Source organism: Peromyscus californicus, unplaced genomic scaffold (assembly GCF_007827085.1).
Source record: "Peromyscus californicus insignis strain IS unplaced genomic scaffold, ASM782708v3 Scaffold_5__1_contigs__length_169319896, whole genome shotgun sequence".
Classification (NCBI taxonomy): domain Eukaryota; kingdom Metazoa; phylum Chordata; class Mammalia; order Rodentia; family Cricetidae; genus Peromyscus; species Peromyscus californicus.
In genome coordinates this window covers 43,423,967-43,449,704 of record NW_026294573.1, presented here as the reverse complement: position 1 = coordinate 43,449,704, position 25,738 = coordinate 43,423,967, and the positions used below count along the sequence as shown (strand labels likewise).

At 46.8% G+C, this 25,738-nt stretch overlaps 1 protein-coding gene across 1 annotated transcript in view; it reads right to left on the bottom strand.

The window, feature by feature from the left end:
• Nucleotides 1-25,049, bottom strand: part of Zyg11a (zyg-11 family member A, cell cycle regulator) — a 41,856-nt gene extending 16,807 nt beyond the window's left edge. Inside the window, exons 1-3 of the mRNA XM_052717193.1 lie at nt 24,729-25,049; nt 15,049-15,214; nt 5,916-6,667 (exon numbers count right to left, since the gene is read on the bottom strand). Coding sequence (XP_052573153.1) covers nt 5,916-6,667; nt 15,049-15,214; nt 24,729-25,049 — 1,239 coding nt within the window. The remainder of the gene's footprint in view (nt 1-5,915; nt 6,668-15,048; nt 15,215-24,728) is intronic.
• Between the last annotated feature and the right edge of the window lie 689 nt (nt 25,050-25,738).

The following is a 25,738-nucleotide window of genomic DNA, read 5'->3' as shown; positions in this document are numbered from 1 at the left end:
ACATGCATTTGGGTTCTGCCAGCTTCAAAAGCACAGCAGGTGTTCAAATACTCCAGGTAGTGAAGTTGCTCCCCTTTAGTCCTGATTCTAATAGAACCTTGTGTTCCTCAACTTCCATTTTACAGATCTTCCATTTTACAGATCTACCCGAGGAGTGAAGTGTGCAGCTTGGTACCACGACGAGGGAAGTTGGTGCTAGTGCTGGAATCATTACTTCTCCCCGACCCGGAGTCCAGTTATGCCTGGAGTCCAGTTCTGCCTGGAGTCCAGTTCTGCCCGGAGTCCAGTTCTGCCCGGAGTCCAGTTCTGCCCGGAGTCCAGTTCTGCCCGGAGTCCAGTTCTGCCTGGAGTCCAGTTATGCCTGGAGTTCAGTTATGCCTGGAGTCCAGTTATGCCTGGAGTCCCAACACCCAGGAGGCAGAGGCAAGAGAATTCTCAGACGAGAACAGCCCCCTGTCTGAATCAAGAACTGGGGGAGGGGGGCGCGCAGGGGGGACCCACAAAAGCTCACTTGACTGTATTTTGGAGATCTGCCTTGGTGTAGACTACTTGCCTAGCAAGTATGAAGCCCGGGGTACAGTTCCTAGTGCAAACAACAAAACAAGCCACACAGGAGCGTGCAAAGTTCCAGCAGTGAACAATCACAATGGAAGCCTATCAGCAGGCTAAGAGCTCACACAGGAAAAACCATCCGGTCAAGGCGGGAAGGCACAGGAAAAGGAGCTCAGTCGTCCTTGTCCTTGGTTCTAACCCCGCTTCTCTATGCCATAACTCTTCCTTGCCATCCCAGGATGCTGTGTTTTAAACAGCCCACTTCAATTAGCCTAAAGATAGCGGAGGTCTCCTGATTACACCCTCTCCTGTAGCTGCTCTCCAAAACATAAGGAATTTTTTCTTTTTTTTTTAAACTAGACATGATCAAGTTTTCAACATCCCTGGGTAGTAAAGAACAAGAAAAACAAAACAAAACAGAGGAGCAGAGAATAAGTGAGAATCTTACAAAATGAAAGGAAGAAATGAATTCAAAACATCCATCCTGCCTCCACCACTCACACCATCATCCCAGTACTCAAACGGACAAGTGCGTTTGTTCTTTTGAGACAGGCAGGGTCTTACTGCACATCCCAAACTAGCTTCAAACTCACAATCTACCTGCCTTGGTCTCACCAGCCCTGGGATCACAGGAGTGTGTCCACCTAGGGAAGTGCTTTTGAAAAAGGAGCTAACTGCGAAAAAGTGAAGACGTTCAAACCAACTCCAGAGCAATCAGAAGGAACGAGAAAAAAATGCAAAGCTACATTCCATCTGAGAACAATTCTTCCAATAAACTAACAACAAATCAGAAGCACTCAAGACTTGGAGTCTCAGTATGCACTTTGGTATATGAAAAAAACATAAATACCAAAGAGGCAAGGAAGCGGGTAAGGTTTAAAAAAACTGAGGCAAAGAAAGGGTTACTAAACTCATCTGCTGCCTGAGTTCATTTTCAACCCTGAAATCCATATAAAGGCAGGAGAGAGCCAACTCCAGTTAACCTTTGACCTCACCTATGTGCTCCGCCTCCTCAAACACATCGCGCGCGCGCGCGAGCACACACACACACAGAGTAATAAGTGACAATGACAATGGGGCTGGTATGATGGCTCACCAAGTAAAGGCACTTGCTGCCAAGCCTGGTGACCTGAGTTTGCTCGGAGACAATCAACTCCTGAAAGCTGTCCTTGGATCTCCACATGCATGCACTGACACACACGCCCTCACGTGAAAGCAAACGTGGACAAGTAAGTGCTAAGGACATTTTCCAAAAAAAAAAAAAAAAAAAAAAAAAACCCTAGGCATGGTGGTACACACCTTTAATCCTAGCACTTGGGGGAACAGAGGCAAGTGGATCTCTGTAAGGACAGCCTGGTCTACACAGCAAGTCCAGGCCAACCAGAGATTATAATAAGACACTGTCTCACAATAAAACATTTAAAAATAATAGTAATAAATAAAATGGGGGACTAGAGAGATGGTTCAGTGATTTAAAGTACTTGTTCTTGCAGAAGATCTGGGTTGATTCCTAACTCCCACACGGTGGCTCACATCCATCTGTAACTCTGGTTCCAAGGGATCTGACACCTACTGCTGACTTCATGCAGCCCCAGGCACGTAAGTGGTACATACACAAAACAAAACATTCACACACATAAAAGCTTCAAAGAAACATGAAAATAAAAAATGTAAGCTGGGCGGTGGTAATGCATGCCTTTAATCCCAGCACTTGGAAGAGGCAGGTGGATTTCTGAGTTTGAGGCCAGCCTGATCTACAGAGTAGGTTCCAGGACAGCCAGGGCTACACAAGAGAAACCCTGTCTTAAAACCCCTCCCCCACAAAAAAATAAAACTATGGCAATGCAAGCCAAATATATCAGTGATAGAGGAACACATAGGTATTTAACTCACTTATTCACTGAAGGATTTGTGGAGGTGGTGTTAGAGGGCTGTGTGTATACATGTATACTTGTGTGTATACATATGGAGGCCAGAGGTTAGTACTAGGTGTCTTCCTCTATTACCCTCCATCGTTTTTTTGTTTTTTGTTTTTTTTTTAAGCAGAGTCTCTTACTGAACCTGGAGATCACTGATTGAGCGATACCTGTGGTGATATATTGTGTATCAAATAAAGCTTGCCTGGGGATCAGAGGACAGAGCCAGCCTCTAGATTAAACATACAGGCCAGGCAGTGGAAGCACACGCCTTTAATCCCAGCACTCAGGAGGCAGAGTCAGGTGGATCTCTGAGTTTGAGGCCAGCCTGGTCTACAGAGCAAGATCCAGAACAGGCACCAAAATGACACAGAGAAACCTTGTCTTGAAAAATCAAAAAAGAATATATCTAAAACAGTGATTTTCAAAACAGAAATAGAGTATGTTCATCTAGTACCAAAAAAAGTACACTCAACTCCGGCTGTTTATACAGATCAGTGGTTAAGAGTACTTGATGCTCTTGCAAAGGACCCAGGCTGTGCCTGTATGGTGGTCCGTAGCTGCCTCCATGTGCACTGCATGAATGCGGTGCACATACACACACTGGGTACACACACACACACACACACACACACACACACACACGCACGCACGCACGCACGCACACACACACACACACACACACACACACACAGCCAGGTGTTTTAGCACACACCTTTAGTCCAAACACTTGTAGTAGGTAGAGACAGATCTCTGTGAGTTGGATTGGAGACCACAGTGAGACCCTGTCTCAAAAGAAAGCATCAGCAACTAAAGATTTTTTTTTTTCAGTTTCTTTTTTTTTTCCTTTTCATCTAACTGCTTCTGCTTCATGCTAGGATTAAAGGCATTTGCCACTACACCAGTAAAAAACAAAACAAGGGGCTGGAGAGATGACTCAGCGGTTAAGAGCACTGGCTGGTCTTCCAGAGGTCCTGAGTTCAATTCCCAGCAACCACATGGTGGCTCACAATCATCTGTAACGAAATCTGGTGTACTCCTCTGGCCTTCAGGGACACATGCAGGCAAAATACTGTATACATAATAAATAAATAAATCTTTAAAAAAAAAAAAACAAAAAAAACCCGATTTTATTTATTTAAATACATGCTTTTTTTAAGGTAACAACATAAAAAGCTATACATATTTATTCAAGCAATGGTCTAAACATCTTTTTTCATTTATAGAATCAAACCTGGGGCTTTCTACATGCTAGAATGACCACTAAGATACATCCCACTCCTTCAGAATTTTTTTTCTTTTTTTTTTTTTTAGGTTTTTCGAGACAGGGTTTCTCTGTGCAGCTTTGTGACTTTCCTGGATCTCGCTCTGTAGACCAGGCTGGCCTTGAACTCACAAAGATCCGCCTGCCTCTGCCTCCCAAGTGCTGGGATTAAAGGCGTGCACCACCACCGCCCGGCTCCTTCAGAATTTTTTTGGGGGGGAGGGGGCTGGGTATGATAGTTTGCACTTGTAACCCTAGCATTTGGGGATCTGTGCAGTTAGACAGCTACCATGTCTGTCTGTCTGTCTGTCTGTCTCTTGTTTTGTGTTTTTCAAGACAGGGTTTCTCTTTGTAGCTCTAGCTGTCCTGGAACTCTCTCTGTAGACCAGGCTGGAGTTGAACTCACAGAGATCCGCCTGCCTCTGCTTCCTGAGTGCTGGGATTAAAGGAATGTACTACTTCTGTGCCTGGCTTCTCTCTATAGCCCTGGTTGTCTTGGAACTCTGTAGACCAGGCTGGTCTTGAACTCACAGAGATTCTCCCTGCCTCTGCCTCCCTAAGTGCTCTTTAAAAAATTATTTTTCAGGAGTCTGGAAAGATAGCTCAGTAACTAAGAGCACTAGCTGAGTCCTGCGGTGGTGATGCATGCCTTTAATCCCAGCACATGGGAAGGAAAGGCAGGCAGACCTCAGAGTTCATGGCCAGCCTGATCTACAGAATTCCAGGACACCCAGGGCTACACAAAGAAACCCCATCTCAAACAAAACAAAACAACAACAAGAGAGAGCACCAGCGCCACTAGCAGTGGTGGCGCACGCCTTTAGTCCCAGCACTGGGGAGGCAGAGGCAGGTGGATCTCTGTGAGTTCGAGGCCAGCCTGGTCTACAAAGTGAGATCCAGGAAAAAAAAAAAAGAAAGAAAGAAAGAAAGAGAGCACTAGCTGTTCTTCCAGAGAACCTCGGTTCAATTCCCAGCACCCACATGGTGGCTCACAATTATTGGAACTCTAATTCTTTTCTGCAGTCTACAAGCACTACATATACACACGCAAGTAAAACAATCATACATATAAAATAAAAAGTCTTTTAAAAATTAAAGAAATTGGTGGGGTGGTGGTGGTGCACACCTTTAATCCCAGCACTCGGGAGGCAGAGCCAGGTGGATCTCTGTGAGTTCAAGGCCAGCCTGGGCTACCAAGTGAGTCCCAGGAACGGCGCACACAGAGAAACCCTGTCTCAAAAAACCAAAACAAAACAAAAAAATTTAAAGAAATTGTTCTTTAGTCATTCCTTGGCCAAAAATGGTGCTAGCCATATTGATCATCCCCATCAGCAGCTAGAGTCAGCTCTTGGTAGAGGGAAGAACACAAGTTTTGGAGTCACAGATACTTGGATCTGAGTTCTAGCTCTATCATTTAATAGTTCCATAACTGTGGGGGCTTCCCTTTCCTCATCTGTGAAATGAGAGACCAAGGGGGAAACAAATCAGAAATGGATTTTGCATGGGAAAAGAATGGCTGTAGCTATCATCATCAAGCTGGACATGGAGGTTGAAACTGTTTATGTGTTTGGGGGGTGGGGCACATGTATGCACCTATGCATGCAGGTGTGCTCACCCCTGGGAGGAGTTGTGGAGGCCACAGGCATTCATGGGAAGATTCTTCCTCTCTATATTTGCTGGTCAATGTGCTCTTGGGATTAGCCAACCTCTGCCCGCAGGGCAGACATTACAAATATTGCCACACCCACTTCTCCCCATTTTAAAACAGGGAGGTTGACGACCTTAACTCAGATCCTCATGCTTGCCCAGAAAGCACTTTACCCACTGTGCCACGGCCTCAGTCTCTTTGGAATTGTATCTTAACGTTACAGCCCCCACAACTTGTTAGACCAGGATAGTTACAAACTGTTAAGGAATGCCGGTCATGGTGGCACACACCTTTAATCACAGCACTTGGGAGGCAGAGGCAGGTGCATCTGTGTGAGTTGAAGGCCAGCCTGGGCTACATAGTGAATTCCAGGACAGCCAGGGCCATGTTGAGAGACCCTGTCTCAAAACAAAACAGCAAAAAATAAAAACTATTTAGGACTCTATATAAGTAACCCACACCTAATATAGATTCTAATGTATAAGAAAATATAATGCTCTGAACAAATAAAACAAAAATGTATGTTAGAACAAACCTTTAAGCCTTGCTTTGAAACAAAGAAATCAGAATAACCAGCATCAGTGGACAAGAGCCCCACAAATTGAATCTCAGGCCGCTGCTGCAGAAAGGATTCCACAGCTTCATCAGTGATGTCGATGCCCCCGGAAATATCCAGGGACACAAGGCTGGGCAGGATGTCCTCCTGCTGTAACAGAAGACAAGCCAGGTCTGATCTGAGCTGCCTGTGATCAGAAATATCAAGGTGAAGCAGGCGTTTCAGTTGTCTGAGGACGGCAAGAATTTGTCGGTTGGCCATGGTCAGGCACTTCAGATAGTGCATTGTGAGAGACCTGAGCCGGTCCTTACAGGCGAGGAGTGCAGAGATATTAGTGACCAGAGTATTGGAGATGTCCAGGCTTTCCAGGTGTGGTAACTGGGAAACGCTCGCTAGGTCTTCGTTCCAGAAGGACACGTTGGCAACGTTTAAAGTGCGAATGCCAGTGAACCGACCCAAGGCCAGCAGTCTTGAGTTCTGAGGGACACTAGTTGAGTCTATCAGAAGGCACTGCAGGTTGTTCTGGATCCAGGCACTGCTCTGGAGAGCGTGGACGATGTCTGCGGCTGGAAGCTCCGAGTCCACTGAGGTGGCGTCCACTTCGAGAAGCTTGTGATGGCAGAAGGCTTTTGTGAAGGCTGCTGCGGAGAGCCTGGATCTCTGGATACGGATCCGCTTCAGGTTTGTTCGCTTGCCCTGGAAAATGCTTGCTGTTCTGTCCGTCAGCTTGCCTGGAAGAAAAGCAGAACCGCTGACACGGACAACCAAAGCTCATGGCGTTCCTGGCTGCGAGGTGACAGTGAATGAGGAGGACAGATGCTGCCAGCCAGACACTGCTCTGAACTCGTCACTAAGGTGACCCCCTTTAGGTCACTAAGGTGACCCCCTTTTGTTTTTACACTAACACTGCAGGGGAACTTTTAGTATTGTTAGATAGACGAGGAAACTAAGAGTTTAACCTGCCCAAGTCAACTGACGGAAGCTTGTACTTCGGAGCTCAGGCTTATCTACGACAACCTTGTTCACAGAAACCAAGCAAAATCAAATAGGGACAGACAATAAGACCTTGGGGTGGGGGTGGGGGTTCAGGGTCTCACCACATAGCTCTGGCTGTCCTGGAACTCGCTCTGTAGAACAGGCTGGCCTCAAACTCAGAGCTCTGCCTGCCTCTGGCTTCCCTGTGCTGGGATTAAAGGCATGTGCCACTACACCTGGCTTTTTCTGTTATGATCACTTGAAATCAAAATACAGAATGACTTAACGAGCCACTTATCCCCATTTTTTTCTTTTAAAAAACTTTTAGATTGATTTATTTTATGTGTATGAGTGTTTTGCCCTCGTGTGTCTATGTGCATCGTGTGTGTGTGTGCCTGGTGTCCACAGAGGTCAAAAGAGGGCATCCAATCCCCGGAACTGATGTTACAGACAGTTGTGAACCACCATGTGGGTACTAGGAACGAAACCTGGATCCTCTGCAAGAGCAACTAGTGCTCTTAACTGCTGAGCCATCCCTGCAACCCTGGAGGACTTTGTTGTCTTCATCTGTAAAACAAACAGGCTGTACTAGACTCCATTTAGCAAAGATTTACAAAGCACTGTCTACATATGAGATTCCAGGCTAAGCAATGGGCTTATCAGACACCTGTGGCCCCAAGAAACTCAATCTAGGAGGGCACACCAGTAGAAAATTAAAATACTTGTGTTCGTAGTAGTAACATATGACTGATAAAATTGGGACTGGTAAGCCGGGCGGTGGTGGCACAAGCCTTTAATCCCAGCACTCGGGAGGCAGAGCCAGGCGGATCTCTGTGAATTCCAGGCCAGCCTGGTCTACAGAGTGAGACACTACTTTGATAAAAGCATAGTCCCACTGTTTCTAAGAATTGACGGCTCCCAGAGTTGGCGGTAAAAGTACCACCACCATGTTGGGAAGCTGAGGAGGGTAGAGCCAGCAGCCACAGCATCGTTTCAGTCTTAGAATGCTACAGTTTAAAGCAATAGGTTCACAATAAGACAGATTCAGATGGAATAGTTTACAATGTGTGTAAAATGTACATAGGCTTGAAAGAGACAAAAAAGTGATATATATATACAGTTATATAATGAAATAGTTTTTAAAAATAAAGTTTTAAAGTAAAAATTAATATAAAAAATAAGCCATGGCCCAGCTGATCCAACACCCAGAACGGTTTCAAGGCAACTGGCTCAGACAATACAGCCTCACAGACTACCCTATAATCCTAAAATTTCTTTGTGTCCCCATAAGAATACAACGCCCTCCTCCAGCAGGAAGTAGTAAGAGAAGCTATGCCCAAATTCCCAAATATACCAAACTGGCTTTGGAGATGGAATTAGCTCATTCCTTCTCTAAACCCAAGCATATTCCTAAAAAAAAAAAGGTTGAGAGATTCTTGTGTCCCATATTAGAAGAGCCCTCTGGTGTGGGACAGAGAAAAACCAATATTTTTATTTAAAACAGGTTGATTATAAATACAATCTCTTTCTAAAGAAGAAAAGGGGATAGTTTAGATATGATAGGATGAAAGGGTAGATTAACGAACCTACTTTTATTTTATTTATTTATTTATTTTGGTTTTTTGAGACAGGGTTTCTCTGTGTAGCTTTGTGCCTTTCCTGGGACTCACTTGGTAGACCAAGATGGCCTTGAACTCACAGAGATCCGCCTGCCTCTGCCTCCCAAGTGCTGGGATTAAAGGCGTGCGCCACCACCGCCGCCTGGCCGAACCTACTTTTAAAGAGTAACAACATGGCTGGGAGGTGTTGTCATACGCCTTTAATCCCAGCACTTGGGAGGCAGAGGCAGGTGGATCTCTGTGGTTCAAGGCCAGCCTGGTCTACAAGGTGAGTTCCAGGAAAGGTGCAAAGCTACACAGAGAAACCCTGTCTCAAAAAACTAGAAAAGTGTAACAACTTGTTTAGAAATGTTTTACATTGCTATAGTTTTAGTTTATTGATACAAGTTTAAACTTAATTTTGTTATACTGTATATGTATTTCTACTCTTGTTTGAGGTATTATGTTTATGTAACTCATTTAGATTGCAATGGATAATTAAGAAATACAGATTAATAATTAGTCTTCTATGATAGCCAAACTTGTAACATGTTAGTTAAGTTTTCTAGGTATATATAGATATATTTCAGATAGATAGGTAATCTTCAAACACTTCAAAGACCTACAGAATATGGCATTTAAAATGTTTTAAAAATTTAGACTTTCTGGAGAGTGAGACATGTCTGCTCCTGGCAGCACCAATTTACTTCAGAGAAGAGGATGGACATCAAAGACACTCCATATGGAGTTTATTTAGACCTTGGCAAAAACAGCCATTTGGGCAAGAAATTATTCTTGCCTGGAGTGCTTAAAAAAAATGTATCAACTGGACATGCAGGACCCACAGGAAGGTGATCACTTAACTTTGCTTGGCAAAATGGTCCTTCAGGTTCCTGCTTTGCAGAGGAAACTGCCAGACATTCTACAGGACACAAAGAGAAATGACTGAGAGACTCTAGGCCTGTGGGCTGAAGACAGATGTTCCAACTTTACAAAGGAACATTGGGTGACTGTCCAGGCTGCCAGCTGTCTCTGTCTACTCTCACAAGACTCCCAAAAGTTGCTTGTGTCCTCCTATTTCTCAGGTAATATTATATCCTTCTGAGGTCTTTGATGTAGTTAAAGAATAGATAGTTATAATTTCCTTAGTTATGATAAAAGATAAGTTAGATATGAAATCTTAGACTCACAAATGTAAGATAGATAGGATATCTTCTTTAATTTTGCCAAACACAAATAGACTGGATATTATAACTACAATTCTTGCTTGATAATTGTTTTGTTATATGTAATTTTGCTATGTGAAAGTTAAAACCTTCCTCTTTAAAAGAAAAGAAAGGGGAAAGTGTTATGGGATGTTCTCTATGCTGTGAATGTATTGCTATGATTGATTGATAAATAAAACACTGACTGGCCAGTAGCCAGGCAGGAAGTATAGGCAGGACTAACAGAGAATTGGAGGGTTGGGGATTTAGCCCAGTGGTAAAGCGCTTGCCTAGTAAGCGCAAGGCCCTGGGTCCTCAGCTTCAGAAAAAAAAAAAAAAAAAAAAAAAGAAGAGAGGAGAATTGGTGTAACAGGAAGGCAGAGTGGAGGAGATGCTGCCAGCCACCACAATGAGGAGCAGGATGTAAAGTACCAGTAAGCCACAAGCCACGTGGCAAAGTATAGATTAACAGAAATGGGTTAATTTAAGATAGAAGAACTAGATAACTAGAAGCCTGCCACGGCCATACAGTTTGTAAACAATATAAGTCTCTGTGTGTTTACTCAGTTGGGTCTGAGCGGCTGCCAAACTGGCAGGTGAGAGAGATTTGTCCTGACCGTGGACCAGGCAGGACTGGAGAAAACTTCAGCTACACAGGACAGGCACCAAAACTATATACAGAGAAACCCTGTCTAGAACCCCCCCCCCAAAAAAAAGAGAAAAAAAATTGGGACTGGTGAGAGTCACGTGATTTAGGGAAAGTTGTGTATGTGTGTTTTAGATGGGGACTCATTCTGTAGCCCAGCTACCACTCCTAGCTTATATTTATATTTTTAGAAAGGCACAGCTGGGGACCACTGAGAAGGCTCAGTGGGTAAATGTGCTTGCTGCAAAGCTTAATGACCCGAGTTCGGTCCCCAGGACCCATGTGTTGGAAAGTAAGAGCAGACTGACATTCATTCAGCGCCTCAGATGCTCATGTGCACTCACAAACTCACAAACAAAAATTTCTAAAATAAAAAGCCAGGTGGGGGTGGCACATGGCTTTAATCCCAGCACTCAAGAGGCAGAGGCAAATGGATCTCTGAGTTCAAGACCAACTTGGTCTACAGAGCGAGTTCCAGGACAGCTGAGGCTACACAGAGAAACCCTGTCTCAAAACACAAAAAAGAAAGAGAGAGAGAAAGGAAGGAAGGAAGGAAGGAAGGAAGGAAGGAAGACAGGAGCGATAGTGAATACCCAGGATGTCAACATTTGTGAGGCAGTGGCAGGAAGGATCATGTGAGCATCCTGAACTAGACCCTCTGGATATGGAAGACAGTTTTTTGACTCGAACTGTTTTGGGGGCACCCAGGCAGGGGGATCGGGATTCGTCCCTGGTGCATGAGTAGGCTTTTGGGAGCCCAGTGCCTGTGGTGTGACGCCTTGCACAGCATTGGTGCAGTGGGGAAGGGCTTAGACCTGCCTAGGCTCAGTGTGCTGGGCTCTGCTGACTCCCCATGGGAGACCTTGACTTGGGGGCTGTGGGGTGGCTTGGGAGAGATGGCTGGAGGGTGGGAGGAGGGAGGAGGGGGGATCAAGAATGCCAATAAGAAGCCAGGCGGCGGTGACACACATCTTTAATCCCAGCACTGGGAGGCAGAGCCAGGCAGATCTCTGTGAGTTCGAGGCCAGCCTAATCTCAGAGTGAGATCCAGGACAGGCACCAAAACAACACAGAGAAACCCTGTCTCAGGGGGGGAAAAAAAAGAATGCCAATAGGATGGGGGCTGGAGAGATGGCTCAGTGGTTAAGAGCACTGGCTGCTCTTCCAGAGGACCCGAGTTCAATTCCCAGCACCCACATGGCAGCTCATAACTGTCTGTAACTCTAGTTCCAGGGGACCCAACACCCATGCACATAAAAAAAAAATGCCAACAATTATGGGGGGGGGGCCAAAACAGCTTGACCACACAGCTGCCATGACAGGCTTAAAGGCCCAGACACAGCTTTTGGCAGGCAACACTTGGACCTAGGAAAAGCCATAATCTGACCCCACCCAATGTGGCCTGTATCGAAGAGGAAATACCTGATATTCAAAACATTTCCTATACCCTAGACAAATGTCAGTCAATCAGGATCTTTTTTTTTAAAGATTTATTTATTTATTATGTATACAGAAGAGGGTACCAGATCTCATTACAGATGGTTGTGAGCCACCATGTGGGTGCTGGGAACTGAACTCAGAACCTCTGGAAGAGAAGTTGGTGCTCTTAACCTCTCAGCCATCTCTCCAGCCCCTCAATCAGGGTCTTAAACCCTGGAAATCCCCTCACCCCAACCTCTGCCATGATAAAAAAAACCAACCCTGCCTGGGCTCTGGGCTCTGCTCTCACCCATTTGTCGGACAGAGAGACCAAGCTCTGAGCTTGAAAATAAAGGGTCTTTGCTTTTACATATGGGATTCAGTCTCCATAGTGGTCTTTTGGGGGTCCCCGAAATCTGGGCATAACAACACGACACTTAAAAAGTTCTGTATTTTGGAGCATTTCAGATTAAAGGTGTCCAACTGTATTCCCAAATCCAAAACATTACAGACCCTAAGCACATCAAATGAGGGATCATCAACCCTGGCAGAACTCTCTAAAATACCCACATTTGGGAGGGTGTGGTGATGTGGGCTGTAGTCTCAACTACTCAAGGGGCCGAGGCATGGATTGATTGCACGCTGGAGTTCAAGGGATGAGACCTTATCTCAGAAAAAAGTGAAATAAGAGCTCGGGAGAGGGCCCTTGCTGCTCTTGCAGACTCCCTAGGTTCAGTTCCCAGCACCCACACGGCAGCTCAAAACCACCTGTAACTCCAGCTGCAGGGATTAGGGCCCTTAGGTGGCCTTCTTGAGCACCAGGCATGCATGTGATATACATATGTACACGCAGGAAAAACACTCAGATACATAAAAAAAAATCCTTTTTAAAAGAAAAGGTTTGTGTGGTGGTACATGCCTTGAGGCACAGGGGTCTCTAAATTGTTTGTTTTTTGGTTTTTCAAGACAGGGTTTCTCTGTGTAAGTCTTGGCTGTCCTGGAATTCTCTTTGTAGATCAGGCTGGCCTCACAGAGATCTGCCTGCCTCTGTCTCCCAAGTGCTGTAATTAAAGGCGTGCGCCACTACGCGCCCGGCTAATATTTTTTAAAGGGCCAGTGAGAAGGGTGAGAAGATAAAGGAGTTTGCTGCATAGTCTGACCACCTGAGTTTGATCAGTAGAACCACATGGTGGAGAAAATCAACTCCAAGTTGTCCTCTGACCTCCGTTCCTGTATACACACATACACACAAATGAATGTCAAACCAAAATTTTTGCTCTAAGAAAACAAATCAAACATGACCTTGGTAATTCCGTCTCACTGTTTGTTTCTTGTTGCTGTTTTAATCTTTTACAGTTTATTTACTTGGTGGGGAGGGGACACGTCGAGGCCAGGGTGCATTCGTGAAGTCAGAAGACGACTCCCAGAACTTAGTTCTCTCCTTCCACCGCGTAGGTCCCAGGCTAGAACCTGGGCCGTCGGGTTTAACTGTCCTTACACTCACTGCCCTTACACTGAGCCTTCTTGCTGGTCTCTCCTTTGTTGTTGTTTCTCCCCCATCAGAATGTCCTAGAGCCCAGACTGGCCTCAGGTTCATTAAGAGCTGAAGACCACTGATATTCTGACCCTCCGGCCTCCTGTTCTCATGTGCTGGATTCACAGGCATGTGCCATCAAGTCTGGGCTCTTTTTCGTGTCCTGCGACTCACTAGACAAGTTCTCCACCACTGAGCTACATCTTCAGCCCCAAAGAAACTTTAAAGACTCACGCCCATAATGTAGAGAATAAAGGATGAGACTGTAACAGAATGGTGGATAAATGACAATGGTTTCATTTTCTTTATTTATTAGGCTAGCAGCAAGAATAGCTTAGAAAGCTTAGATTATTCCGTAAAGACTGAGATAAAGTAAGAACTATAAATAAAAGTATTTTTCAAATAATAAAGCACTGAGGTTCCTGAGGCTCCCAAAATAATACAGGCTATTGTCCCTGTTCCTGGACGCCCTCTAGAATTAGAGGGTAACTAAGACCTCACTGCTGAAGACACCATACACTTTGATTGTATAACTCATCGAGTACTCAAGCTGGAGCTGAGTTGAAAGCTTCCTTCCTTGCTGGTCAGACCTGATAGAGTGCTGAAAGATGCTAAGTAGGCTTTTAGAGGAGAACTGTCAATTCTTACTCAGCTGTGGACTACGTATGTATACTACACTACTGGGGTGCCAGGCACAACTTGGCCGCTGGTGAATCGTGGCAAGTCTGTACAACCAACTGTTCTTCAGTTGGAGTTGAGGTCCACGCCGCAAGAGGGAATTCATCTCTGGTACTGTAAACTTGGTCAAAAGCCTGTGGCCAAGGAGGCAGAGGCCTTAGGAGGGAAGGTTCCCCTGTTGTTTTGTTAATTGGACATGACCCGCCTGTGAAACTACCTTCTAGATACTCGTATGTCATAGGTCAGTGCTGCCATCAGCTTATCACTGCTTAGCTGCTAAGAAGGACTGACTGCTGGAGTTGGGGACTAGCCTGGCGGGTATGAGCACTTGCTATGCAGACATGAAAACCCCCAAATCAAAAAATCCGCAGCACTCAAGTGAAAAGCCCAGTGTGACCACACATGTCTATCACCCAGAGCTGTGTAGGTGTGGAGATGGGGGCTGCTAGGGCTTGCTGGCTGCCAGCCTAGCTCCAGACTTGGTAAGAGACTGTGTCTCAAGGAGCTAAGGGAGAAAATGGTAAGGGCAGATCACCTGATGTCCTCTTCTAGTCTCTGCATGTGTACACACGGCACCCAAACACACACGCAAATAACACACCACACACACACACACACACACACACACACACACACACACACTGACTGAGCCCTAAATGGGTGTTCTCTATTACCCATTCCAAGGCTCATGGAAATTGCAGAAGAGAGGGACGGAAAGAACGGGAGTGTCATGGAACACTTTCTTCCTTCGTAACACGGTCACTGCAATCTTGTTTCCTCATTGGCTGTATCAGCACAAGACCTACACAAGACTGAGCTAGTCAACATTCTGTCAGGGGGGAAGGGAGTCACAAGGGCCCATCCTCCATGAGGATATAAATGTAATTAAAGGTTGCTGTGCACTCGGGGGTGGAGGGTTGTCTTTAATAGTATAATCACTGGTAAGGTGGGCCTGTGCTCCTGTAAATAACCCCTCGCCAATGACTCTGTAAGCTTCCTTAAGTAAACTCAGTGAGTCACAAAAAAAAAAAAAAAAAAGAAGTAAGCATTTTAGTACCTTGCCAAGCCATCCTCTCAAGGAACTGATCAGCTATTTCGTGAGGGAAACGCCAAAGCTCTGGAAGGCACAATGTTCCATCAGGTCTTTTAGAACACCATTGCTCTAAGTTAGCAATCAAGATATCCAGGCAGATGTTGACCAAAGAGTAGGGTGATGCTTCCTCCTAAGTAAGCAGAAGAGGAAAAAGAAAAAAAATTGTTAGAATTTGCTGTGGATATCATTCTGTATAAATAAAATACTGATTGGCCAGTGGCCAGGCAGGAAGTATAGGCGGGACAAGGAGAGAGGAGAATTCTGGGAAGTGGAAGGCTGAGTGGGGGAGACACTGCCAGTCGCCACCATGACAAGCAGCATGTGAAGATGCCGGTAAGCCACGATCCAAGTGGCAAGGTATAGATTTATGGAAATGGATTAATTTGAGATGTAAGAACAGTTAGCAAGAAGCCTGCCACGGCCATACAGTTTGTAAGCAACAGAAGTCTTTGTGTTTACTTGGTTGGGTCTGAGCGGCTGTGGGAATGGCAGGTGACAGAGGTTTGTCCTGACTGTGGGCAAGGCAGGAAAACTCTAGCTACAAGAATTCATCTGCAATCATTCAACATAAAGTGGTCATGACCAGCAAGCTGGCTCAGCAGGTAAAGGTGCTTGCTGCCAAGCCTGATAATCTGAGTTTGATCCCTGAGAAGATCCAACTTCCACAAGTAGTTCTTTGCCTTCCATATACCACATACAGCAATACTAAATGAAACAACAACAAACCAGCCAGCCAGGCATGAGAGTGCACATTTTTAATCCTAGCACTTGGGAGGCAGAGGCAGGCACATCTGAGTTCATGGCCAGCCTGGTCTAACGAGGACTACGAGGGTCCAGTCCCTCGATAGTCCCTCCCAGGGTCCGGGAAGAATCTACAACCAGCTGATAATTAATCTTTGAGGATAGAAAACGAATCTATTTAAACAAAAATCTTTAGTACATACACTTTATTCTTCTGAGTCAGTTCTCTCTCTACAGTTTCTATTCTGCTCTCATGCCTAGTTCCTCTCTTGCCTGATTTCTCTCTACATTTATCTGCTGTCCTCTAAGTTCTAACTTAATTCTCTCATATTAGTTCTGCCCCATCTAGGTTCTCATCCATCTAGTTCCTTCCCATCTTAGCTCCTCTCCCATCTCCTTCTCTCTCATCTAGTTCTTCCTCATCTTGTTCTTCCCCATTTGGCTCTTCCTCATCTTCCATCTCATTCCTCTAATACTCTCTTTTAGCCCTTCATCTAGTTCTTCCCATCTAGTCCGTTCCTCTCCAGTTCTTACCCAACTAGTTCTTCCATTCTCTCTTTTCCTCTCTCTCTCCTCCTCTCCATCTCCTTATTCTCTTCATTCCCCCCAAGTCTCCCAGAAATCCAGTTATAAACCCAAGCAATAGCAATCCTCTGGCCCAGCAAGGTCACCAGGCTTGAATTCTTATGGGGTCATAAAGGCAGGTAAGAATCTTCCTTAGGCAGTGACCACCAGGCATTCTTTTACAACCCAAAATAGGAGTGATAAAAGAGGAGGTAAGAAGTTAGGGTTCTATTAGTAAGGTTGTATAGGAAAGGAGGGTCTCACCCCAAATTGCACAAGAAATAAAACTATCTTCCTGACCTAGGAGACAGGTGTTGTTTCCTTTGGCCTTGGATGCTTGATAGGTATTTTAGATAAATACACCGTTAGGAGTTCTTGGAAGCACACATAGCATTACAGAAAATCACTGTAGGAACCAACTAATATATATATACAAAAGCTAAAATATCACCAAGGTTTTTTGCTGTTTTTTTTTTTTTTTTTTTTTTTTTGGTTTTTCAAGACAGGGTTTCTCTGTGTAGCTTTGCGCCTTTCCTAGAACTCACTCTGTAGTCCAGGCTGGCCTCGAACTCACAGAGATCTGCCTGCCTCTGCCTCCCGAGTGTTGGGATTAAAGGCGTGTGCCACCACCGCCCAGCTCACCAAGACTGCTTAAGCCCTGGCTTGATCTTCGGAAAAGTCCTTGACTTTTCCAAGCAGTAGCTTTTGTGATAGTAGCTGAATTCCATTATGTTTTCCTGCGGCTTGCAGCACTGGTCTTCATGGTGAGTTCCAGGCCAACCAGGTACATATAGCAAGAGCCTTCCTCAATAATAATAATAATAATAATAATAATAATAATATTTTATTTCTGTAATCAAATGCAAATGGCAGCACAGCTTACCAGAACCTATGAGATAATGCTAAGGCAGTTTGGAAAGTTCACAGTTTTAGAATTCTCAGTGCTTAGACTAAGAAGTTTAAAAGGGAGGGTGAGACGGCTCGGCTGGTACAGGCGCTTGCTGCCAAGCCTGACTCCTGAGCTTGCTCACTAGGGCCTGTATGGAAGCAGAGAACAAACTCACACAAGCTGTTCTCCGGCCTCTGCACTCCCCCTTCACATGGGCTCCCTCAAATACATTCACTTACAAACTCAGGAAGATCTCACATCAGTAACTTCATGAGTCCCAAGGTCCTACAGAAACAGCCCAGTCCCAAATGTAGTACATGAGAAGGGGCTACGTAGCTCAGGCTGGCCTCACACTCTCAGTAAATCTCCTGCCTCATCTGTCCAAGTTCTGGGATTATAGACTTGAGCCACCACGCCTGGCGTATTTACTTATTTATATATTGTTTGGGGTTTTGAAATGAGGTCTGAGTTGGTGAGACGGCCCGAAAACCTGAGCTCGAACAACCCTACTACCTTCGCCTCCGGGATAACTTGACCGCAGGCACAAACACGTTTAGGACTAGCAATATGCTCAGTTAGCAGAGACACTTTTTCACAGGCCTCATGACCTGTATTCAATTCCCTGGAAACTGACTCCCTCCCAGGAGTTGCCTGCCCTCCTACCTCCACACACCTGCACCCACAAAGTAAATGAAAGAAATCATTTCTCCTCAAAAGATGATTTTTTTAATTGGTAGCACGGTGGCACACACCTGTGAACCCAGCACTGTGGAGGTAAGGGGAAACAGTGGGTAGAGACAGGAGGACCAGTTCAAAGCCAGGTAATTTTATTTACTTACTTATTAATAGGGTCTCTCCAGTAATCCAGTCTGACCTCCAACTTGAAGTCCCAATAGCCTCAGCATGCCAAGTGTTGGAAGTGAGGTACATCTACCTACTTCCTAGGTTTTCGTTGTGTTAGGTAAGGTCTCCTGTATTAGAGACGGGCCTCTAATGCATTATGTCACCAAAGATGACCTTGAACTTTTCTAATCCTCCTTCGTCCACTTTCCAAGGCTGGGATGCAAGCATCAGCCACCACCCTGTCTCAGTCATCTCCAGCCCATGATATGTATTTTCAAGCCTCACAGTTTCAGCTCTCCAACTTTTGATCCTAGGTAAACCCTTTTCTTTCCCTTTTGTTGGTGGGTTTTGTTTGTTTGTTTTCGAGACAGGGTTTCTCTGTGTAGTTTTAGTGCCTGTCCTGGATCTCACTCTGTAGACCAGGCTGGCATCGAACTCACAGAGATCCGCCTGGCTCTGCCTCCCCCGAAGTGCTGGGATTAAAGGTGTGCGCCACCACTGCCCTGGCACAACCCTTTTATTTCTTAAAATAAAGGGGAGGGGGCGCTGGAAATAACTTGACAGTTCAGAGAACTTGCTGCTCTTGCAGAGGACCCGTTGGCTCCCAGCACCCACATGGCAGCTCCCAAAGGTCTGTAACTCCAGTTCCCAGGGGGATGCAATGCCCTCGTCTGACCTTTGTGGGCACTGCACACATGTGGCGCACATACATATATGCAGGTAAAACACTTATAGACATAAAATAAAAATAAATCTTTCATGTTTGCTGTATATTAGAAGCTAAAACTCAGGGCTGGAGGGATAGCTCAGCTGTTAAGAGCACTGACTGCTCTTCCGGAGGATTTGGGTTCAATTCCCAAACCCCACATGGCAGCTCACAACTGTCTGTAACCCCAGGATCCAATACCTCACACAGACATACATGCAGGCAAAACACCAATGCACACAAAATACAGATAAATAAATAAATAAATAAATAAATAAATAAATAAATAAATGAATGAATGAATGAATGAATGAATAAATGAATAAAAGAAGTGATTAGAACTGACCGTAACATCAGTGCTCATGAGGCAGATAGATGCTAGGCTGCTCTTTCAGAGGACCCATTCAGATCCCCAGCACACAGGAGGCAGCTCACAAATGTCTGTTAATTCCAGTTCCAGAGTAACCAGCACCCTCTTCTGGCCTCCTTTGGCACCAAGCGCGCACACACACACACACACTTAACATACAAGCAGGTAAAACATGCACATAAATTACGTTAAAAGAAATAATAAAACACAAAAAACCAAACCCCTCTGGACACACAGCTCAGTCTCAGATACTTGAGAAGCTGAGGCAGAACTGCTTCACTGCAGCAGTTCAAGGTTGGATATGTCACATAACAAAAACTCACACCATAGACACACACCCCAGCCCCACTAACCTGTCAATATAAAACTTATTCGATGGGCAGTGGTGGCACACACCTTTGATGCTAGCACTCAGGAGACACAGGCAGGTGAATCGCTCTGTGGACAGTCAAGGCTACACAGAGAAACCTTCTCGAAATACAAAACAAAACTGACTTGTGGCAATCTTTGCCTCCTAAGAAAATATTTTCTTAGCCAAGTATGATGGCACACACCTTTGATCCCAGCACCCCAGAGGCTGGAGGATCAGGAATTCAACTCCAGCTTCAGCTACTCTTGTGCTGCCATTTTCTCTGAATTCAAACAGTTCATTCTGGAGGAGGTTTCTTTTTTGTTTGTTTGTTTTTGTTTTTTTTTTCCAAGACAAGGTTTCTCTATATAACAATCCTGGCTGTCCTGGAACTTGCTCTATAGACCAGGCTGGCCTCAAACTCACAGAGATCCACCTGCCTCTCCCTCCCCAGTGCTGGAACTAAAGGCGTGTGCCACCACTGCCTGCTGGAGGAGGTTTCTTAACAAGGCTTGGCAATAAGCAACTGCTAAGTCTCTGGAAGTTCCTGCAATTTACAGGACCCAAAGTACCTGCCACACATAGAGGTGAGAGCAGATTCCTGGTACCCTTATAAAAGTCGGAGGAAGCTTATAACCCCAGTGCTGGAGGGCAAAGACAAGCAGATCCTGGGAGCTCCTAGCTAGTCTACCAGAAACAGGAAGTTCTGGGATATAACAAGCCTGAACAGCAGGAATGAGGATATTCTAAAAGAAAAATATCTGCCCCTTTGGCCAGCAGATTATTGAAAGGATATATGGCAAGAAATTGCAGTTTCCCTTAGAATCATGTTCGGGGAAGAAAGGCTGAAGCTTGGGGCCAGCCATGGGGCTTTGTCTTCTGTTAATGACCATTGTAATTTACCATACTACCCTGAAGGATAGATTTGAGCTGAAACAATGATCAACAGCCAGTGATGGGCAGAACCACACCTTGTTTCTTCCTGTGATGTGTAACTCTGGCCTTCTACTTAACCCTAAAATTCACATTCAGGACTCTGAAGAGAAACTTGGGATGTGTATGCAGGATCTTTGTGCCACTATTCACCAATGTGGTCATACTGAATAAATCTTTTTTCTACTTTTCACTATTAACTTGTCTCTTTAATTGGCTCCAATGTGGACTCTGTTTCAAAACATAAGATGGAAAGGCCACCAAGATGGGTCAGCTGGGAAAGAAAGGGGAAAAAAAAAAAAGACTGAACATGATGGCGCACACCTTTAATCCCATCACTGGGAGGCAGAGGCAGGTGGATTTCTGTGAGTTTGAGTCCACCCTGGTCTACAGAGTGAGTTCCAGGACAGCTAGGACTATATAATAAGATCCCTGTCTCAAAAAGAAAATTTTAAAAAAAAGAAGAGATGGATGAAGCAAGGGGATAAAGCGAGGCCTGGTAGTAGAAGCCTATAATTATAGATACCAGAGAAACTGAGGCATAAGGCTAACTGCCTTACAACTTGCTGTGTAGATCAAATTGGTGTTGAACCTGCAGTGAGTCTCCTGCCTCTGCTGGAATTATAGACGTGCACCACCACACCTAATAAAGACTAACTTTTTGAAAAGCTTTATGTATGAGTGTGTGCCTATGTGTGGCTACATGCACATAAATGCAGGTGTTCACCGAGGTTAAGAGCATCAGACCTCCCCTGGAGCTGAAGTTACAGGCAGTTATAAGGCACACAACATAGATGCTAGGAACCAAAACTCAAGACATTTGTGAGAGCAGCATATATTCAACCTCTGGGCCATTTCTCAAGCCCAAGACTAACGGTTTTTTTGACCATCTTAACACCTGTAGATTATGTGAACAATAACAGAATACATATGCTCTTTAAAAAAGTGTTGTTATGTGTATGAGTATTCTGCCTGTATATATGTGCCCCATGTGTATGTAGTAGGGGGAGGGGAGTACTGGCAGGCAGTGGTAGTGCATGCCTTTAATCCCGGCACTCAGGAAGCAAAGGCAGGTGGATCTCTGTGAGTTCCAGGACAGCTGGGGCTACACAGAGGAAAAAAAAAAAATTACAAGTCCAAATCTATAACCCCAGCACTTGTGACATAGAGGCAGGAGTTACAGGTTCAAGGGCACACTCAGCTACACAGGGGGCTGGAGGTGAGCCTCGGACATACAAGACAAGGTCAAACAACCAAAAGTCAAACTACACATCAAGTGAGCAAAATAAATTATAAAGATATGACCAAAAAAAAAAAAAAAAGGTTCTCCAGGAATCCAAAGCCAAAAGATGGTGTGTGTGTGTGTGTGTGTTGAAGATTTAATGTTATTACTAACCAGAAAAAAATTAGATACCATATACATTAAAAGGATAACTTAAGCCGGGTAGTAGTGGCATACAATTTTAATTCCAGCACTCGGGAGGCAGAGGAAGGTGGATCTCTGTGAGTTCGATCTGGTCTACACAGCAAAACCCTGTCTCAAAAAACCAAAAATAAATAATTTTTAAAAAAATGATAATTGAAAACTCTATGAAGATTCCATTCCAATAAATTTGATAAATTGAACAGAGAATAAATTCCTTGATAGATGTTACCAAAGCCAGCAATCTGTTTAAGTCCTGGGAATGTCATCTTCCTCTTTTGTTTGTTTTTATTTGTTATGACACAAACCTGTAATTCTAGCATTTGTATTCTCTGTGGAGCCCAGGCTGTCCTGGAACTCGCTCTGTGTAGACCAGGCTGGCTCTGCCTCCTGACTGCCACCACCGCCCATGAATTAACCCTTTTATAAATATGGAGGCATACAAAGAGCTCTAGAACACCCCAAGAAATAGATATGCATATGAGCTAAAACCTTAGAGCGTTGAGGAGATTGCCCAGTTGGTAAAATGCTTGCCTTAAAAGCACAAGGGCAAGGCATTCAATCCCCAGAAGCCAGGCAAAAAGAAGCTGGGTCCAGTGTCATTTACTTGTAATTGTAATCCTAGTGCTGAGGACCTGGTAAGACTCACTCACACTCACTCACTCTCTCTCTCTCTCAGCAGGATGTTATGACACAAACCTGTAATTCCAGCAGTTGTATGAGACAGGAGGATTGTTGGGAATGCAAGGCCAGCATGAACTACTACTTAGTGAGTTCCAGACCAGCCTGATCTAGGGTAGGATCTTTTTACTAAAACAAAGTAAAAAGCGGGGCTAAGAGATGGCGCCGAGTTTAAGAGGGCACGCCGCTCTCCAGAGGACCACGGTTCATTCCCAGCACCCACATCTGCCCGCAACTCCAGAGGGAGAATCGACCTACTCTCCTGGGCTGAGGGCACCTGCACTCACGGGCATGTGCACACGCGGGAGCTGGGAACCCAACCCACGTAACCGCTGAGCCACCTCACCAGCCCTATACCCACACTTCCAAATAAAGTAGGGGCCCAGAAAGACAAAGGTACCTAACACCTGAGCCTGACCCCCAAAATCCTCATAGTGCAAGGAGAGAACCTATTACCACCAAGCTGTCCTCTGATCTCCACATACATGCACAAAGTTTTTAAAAAATGGAGAAAACAAGTAACTTCTGACAGGCGGGAGAATACAAAACTGATATACAAAAGTCCATTTTATGTATGTGCAAATACAACTCAATTTTTACAGGAACCTTTGAAACCAGAGGGCCGAGCTACATGCTTTTAAATCCAACAGAGGCTCGAGGGTCTCTGTGAGTTCAAGGGGAAAAAATGAAAAGAACTGGCCATGTTGGCAGGCGACTGCAATCCCACCGCTCAGGAGACTGAGGTAGAACTGAGTTTGAAGCCAGTCTGGGATACACAGGGACTGTCTCTGTCTGTCTCTGTCTGTCTCTGTCTCTCTCTCTCTCTCTCTCTCACACACACACACACACACACACTTTCCGAGAGCTGGGTGTACCTCAGCGGAAAAGCAGACTACCAAGGGAGGCTTAGAGGTTCACCTTAACATCCAAAAAAAAAAAAAAAAAAAAAACCCAACCCAAAGCAGGCTGCTTCCTTCCCTCCGGGGATGCCGGGGATACCAACCCAAGTGCCACCCAAGTGACCCCAGGTGGCACTCAGCACCCGAGGTCAGCACACCCGACCTCAGGACTTCAATTCCCACCTTCTCTACACGGTTAATGGAGCGGGTGGGTGGGCAGCTGAGGAGGGGGAGCTGAGGAGAGGGGAGCTGAGGAGAGGGCTGAGGAGAGGGGCTGAGGAGAGGGCTGAGGAGAGGGGCTGAGGAGAGGGGAGCTGAGGAGAGGGGCTGAGGAGAGGGGAGCTGAGGAGAGGGGAGCTGAGGAGAGGGGAGCTGAGGAGAGGGGCTGAGGAGAGGGGCTGAGGAGAGGGAGCTGAGGAGAGGGCTGAGGAGAGGGGCTGAGGAGAGGGAGCTGAGGAGAGGGCTGAGGAGAGGGGCTGAGGAGAGGGAGCTGAGGAGAGGGGCTGAGGAGAGGGGAGCTGAGGAGAGGGCTGAGGAGAGGGGCTGAGGAGAGGGAGCTGAGGAGAGGGGCTAGGGAGAGGGCTGAGGAGAGGGGCTGAGGAGAGGGGCTAGGGAGAGGGCTGAGGAGAGGGGCTGAGGAGAGGGGCTGAGGAGAGGGAGCTGAGGAGAGGGCTGAGGAGAGGGGCTGAGGAGAGGGAGCTGAGGAGAGGGGCTGAGGAGAGGGGAGCTGAGGAGAGGGCTGAGGAGAGGGGCTGAGGAGAGGGAGCTGAGGAGAGGGGCTAGGGAGAGGGCTGAGGAGGGGGCTGAGGAGAGGGGAGCTGAGGAGAGGGCTGAGGAGAGGGGAGCTGAGGAGAGGGGCTGAGGAGAGGGGAGCTGAGGAGAGGGGAGCTGAGGAGAGGGGCTGAGGAGAGGGCTGAGGAGAGGGGCTGAGGAGAGGGGCTGAGGAGAGGGGCTGAGGAGAGGGCTGAGGAGAGGGGAGCTGAGGAGAGGGGCTGAGGAGAGGGGCTGAGGAGAGGGCTGAGGAGAGGGGCTGAGGAGAGGGCTGAGGAGGGGGAGCTGAGGAGAGGGGCTGAGAAGAGGGCTGAGGCGTGAGAAGGGCTGAAGGGGCTGAGGGGAGGGTGGAGGAGCTAAGGAAAAGGGCTGAAGGGGCTGGCTGGGTGGGGGTCTGAGGGGCGAGTCTGAGGAGAGGGGGGGGTCTGAGGAGAGGAGCTGGGGGGGTCCGAGGGGAGCAAGGCTCTGAGGAGACCCACGGGGCGGGGTTCTGAGGAGAGGAGCTGGGGGGGACGGTCTGAGGAGACCCCCGGGCGGCGGTCCACGCCGCGGGCCCTCGGGGTGGGAGCGGCTCGAATTCCCGCGCCGTGGTGGGCGGCGGCGGGCGCGGCGAGCACGGAGCCCGGCCGGGCCTGCTCGCGAGCTCCGGGAGCCGTCGCGGCCGGCCGGCCGCCCGCCGGGAGGAGGAGGCGGCCCGACCACTCACCTGCACCACGCCGCGGCCCCGCGCGTCCTCCTGGGCGTCGGGCAGGACGAGGACCCGCGGCCACAGCAACGGGTGCAAGAAGTGGACCATGGCGCCCCGCCCGCGCGAGCCCCGCCGCCGGCGTCGCGCCACGGCGCACTCGCCGAGCGCAGGGACGGGCGCAGGGCGTCCGAAGCGCTCGCCCTCCAGCCCGCCCGCCGGCTCGCCCGCTCGCCCGCCCGCCGCGACCCCGCCCCCGGCCGCGCGGCCAATGGCTAGCTAGGCTCGGCCACCCAACTCCTATCCACCCCACGGAGGCCCACGTCCTCAGACCCGTGCCGGGGAGGCCCTTCCCACAGCAGCGCTGCGCACTTTGATTCTTTTTTTTTATTCTTCGAGACAGGGTTTCTCTGAGTGTGTGTGTGTGTGTGTGTGTGTGTGTGTGTGTGTGTGTGTGTGTGTGTGTGTGTGTGTGTGTGTGTGTGTGTGTGTGGAGTCCCGGCTGTCCTGGAACTGGAACTCACTATGTAGACCAGGCTGGCCTTGAATTTAGCAATCCACCTGCCTCCGTCTGCTGAGTGCGGAGATTAAAGGAGTGTGCCGCCGCCGCCGCCGCCCTTCTTGAAGTTTTTGTTTGTTTTTGGTGTTGGGGGCATGTTAGAGGTGGAACCTAGAGCTTTACACATTATAAGGCAAGAACTCTACCTGGCCCCGGATTTTTAAATGCTTTAGTAAATTAAAGGGAACTTTCGGAGGCCTTGCCCCTGGAAGTAAGACACCAGTCACGTTTCCACTCCTGG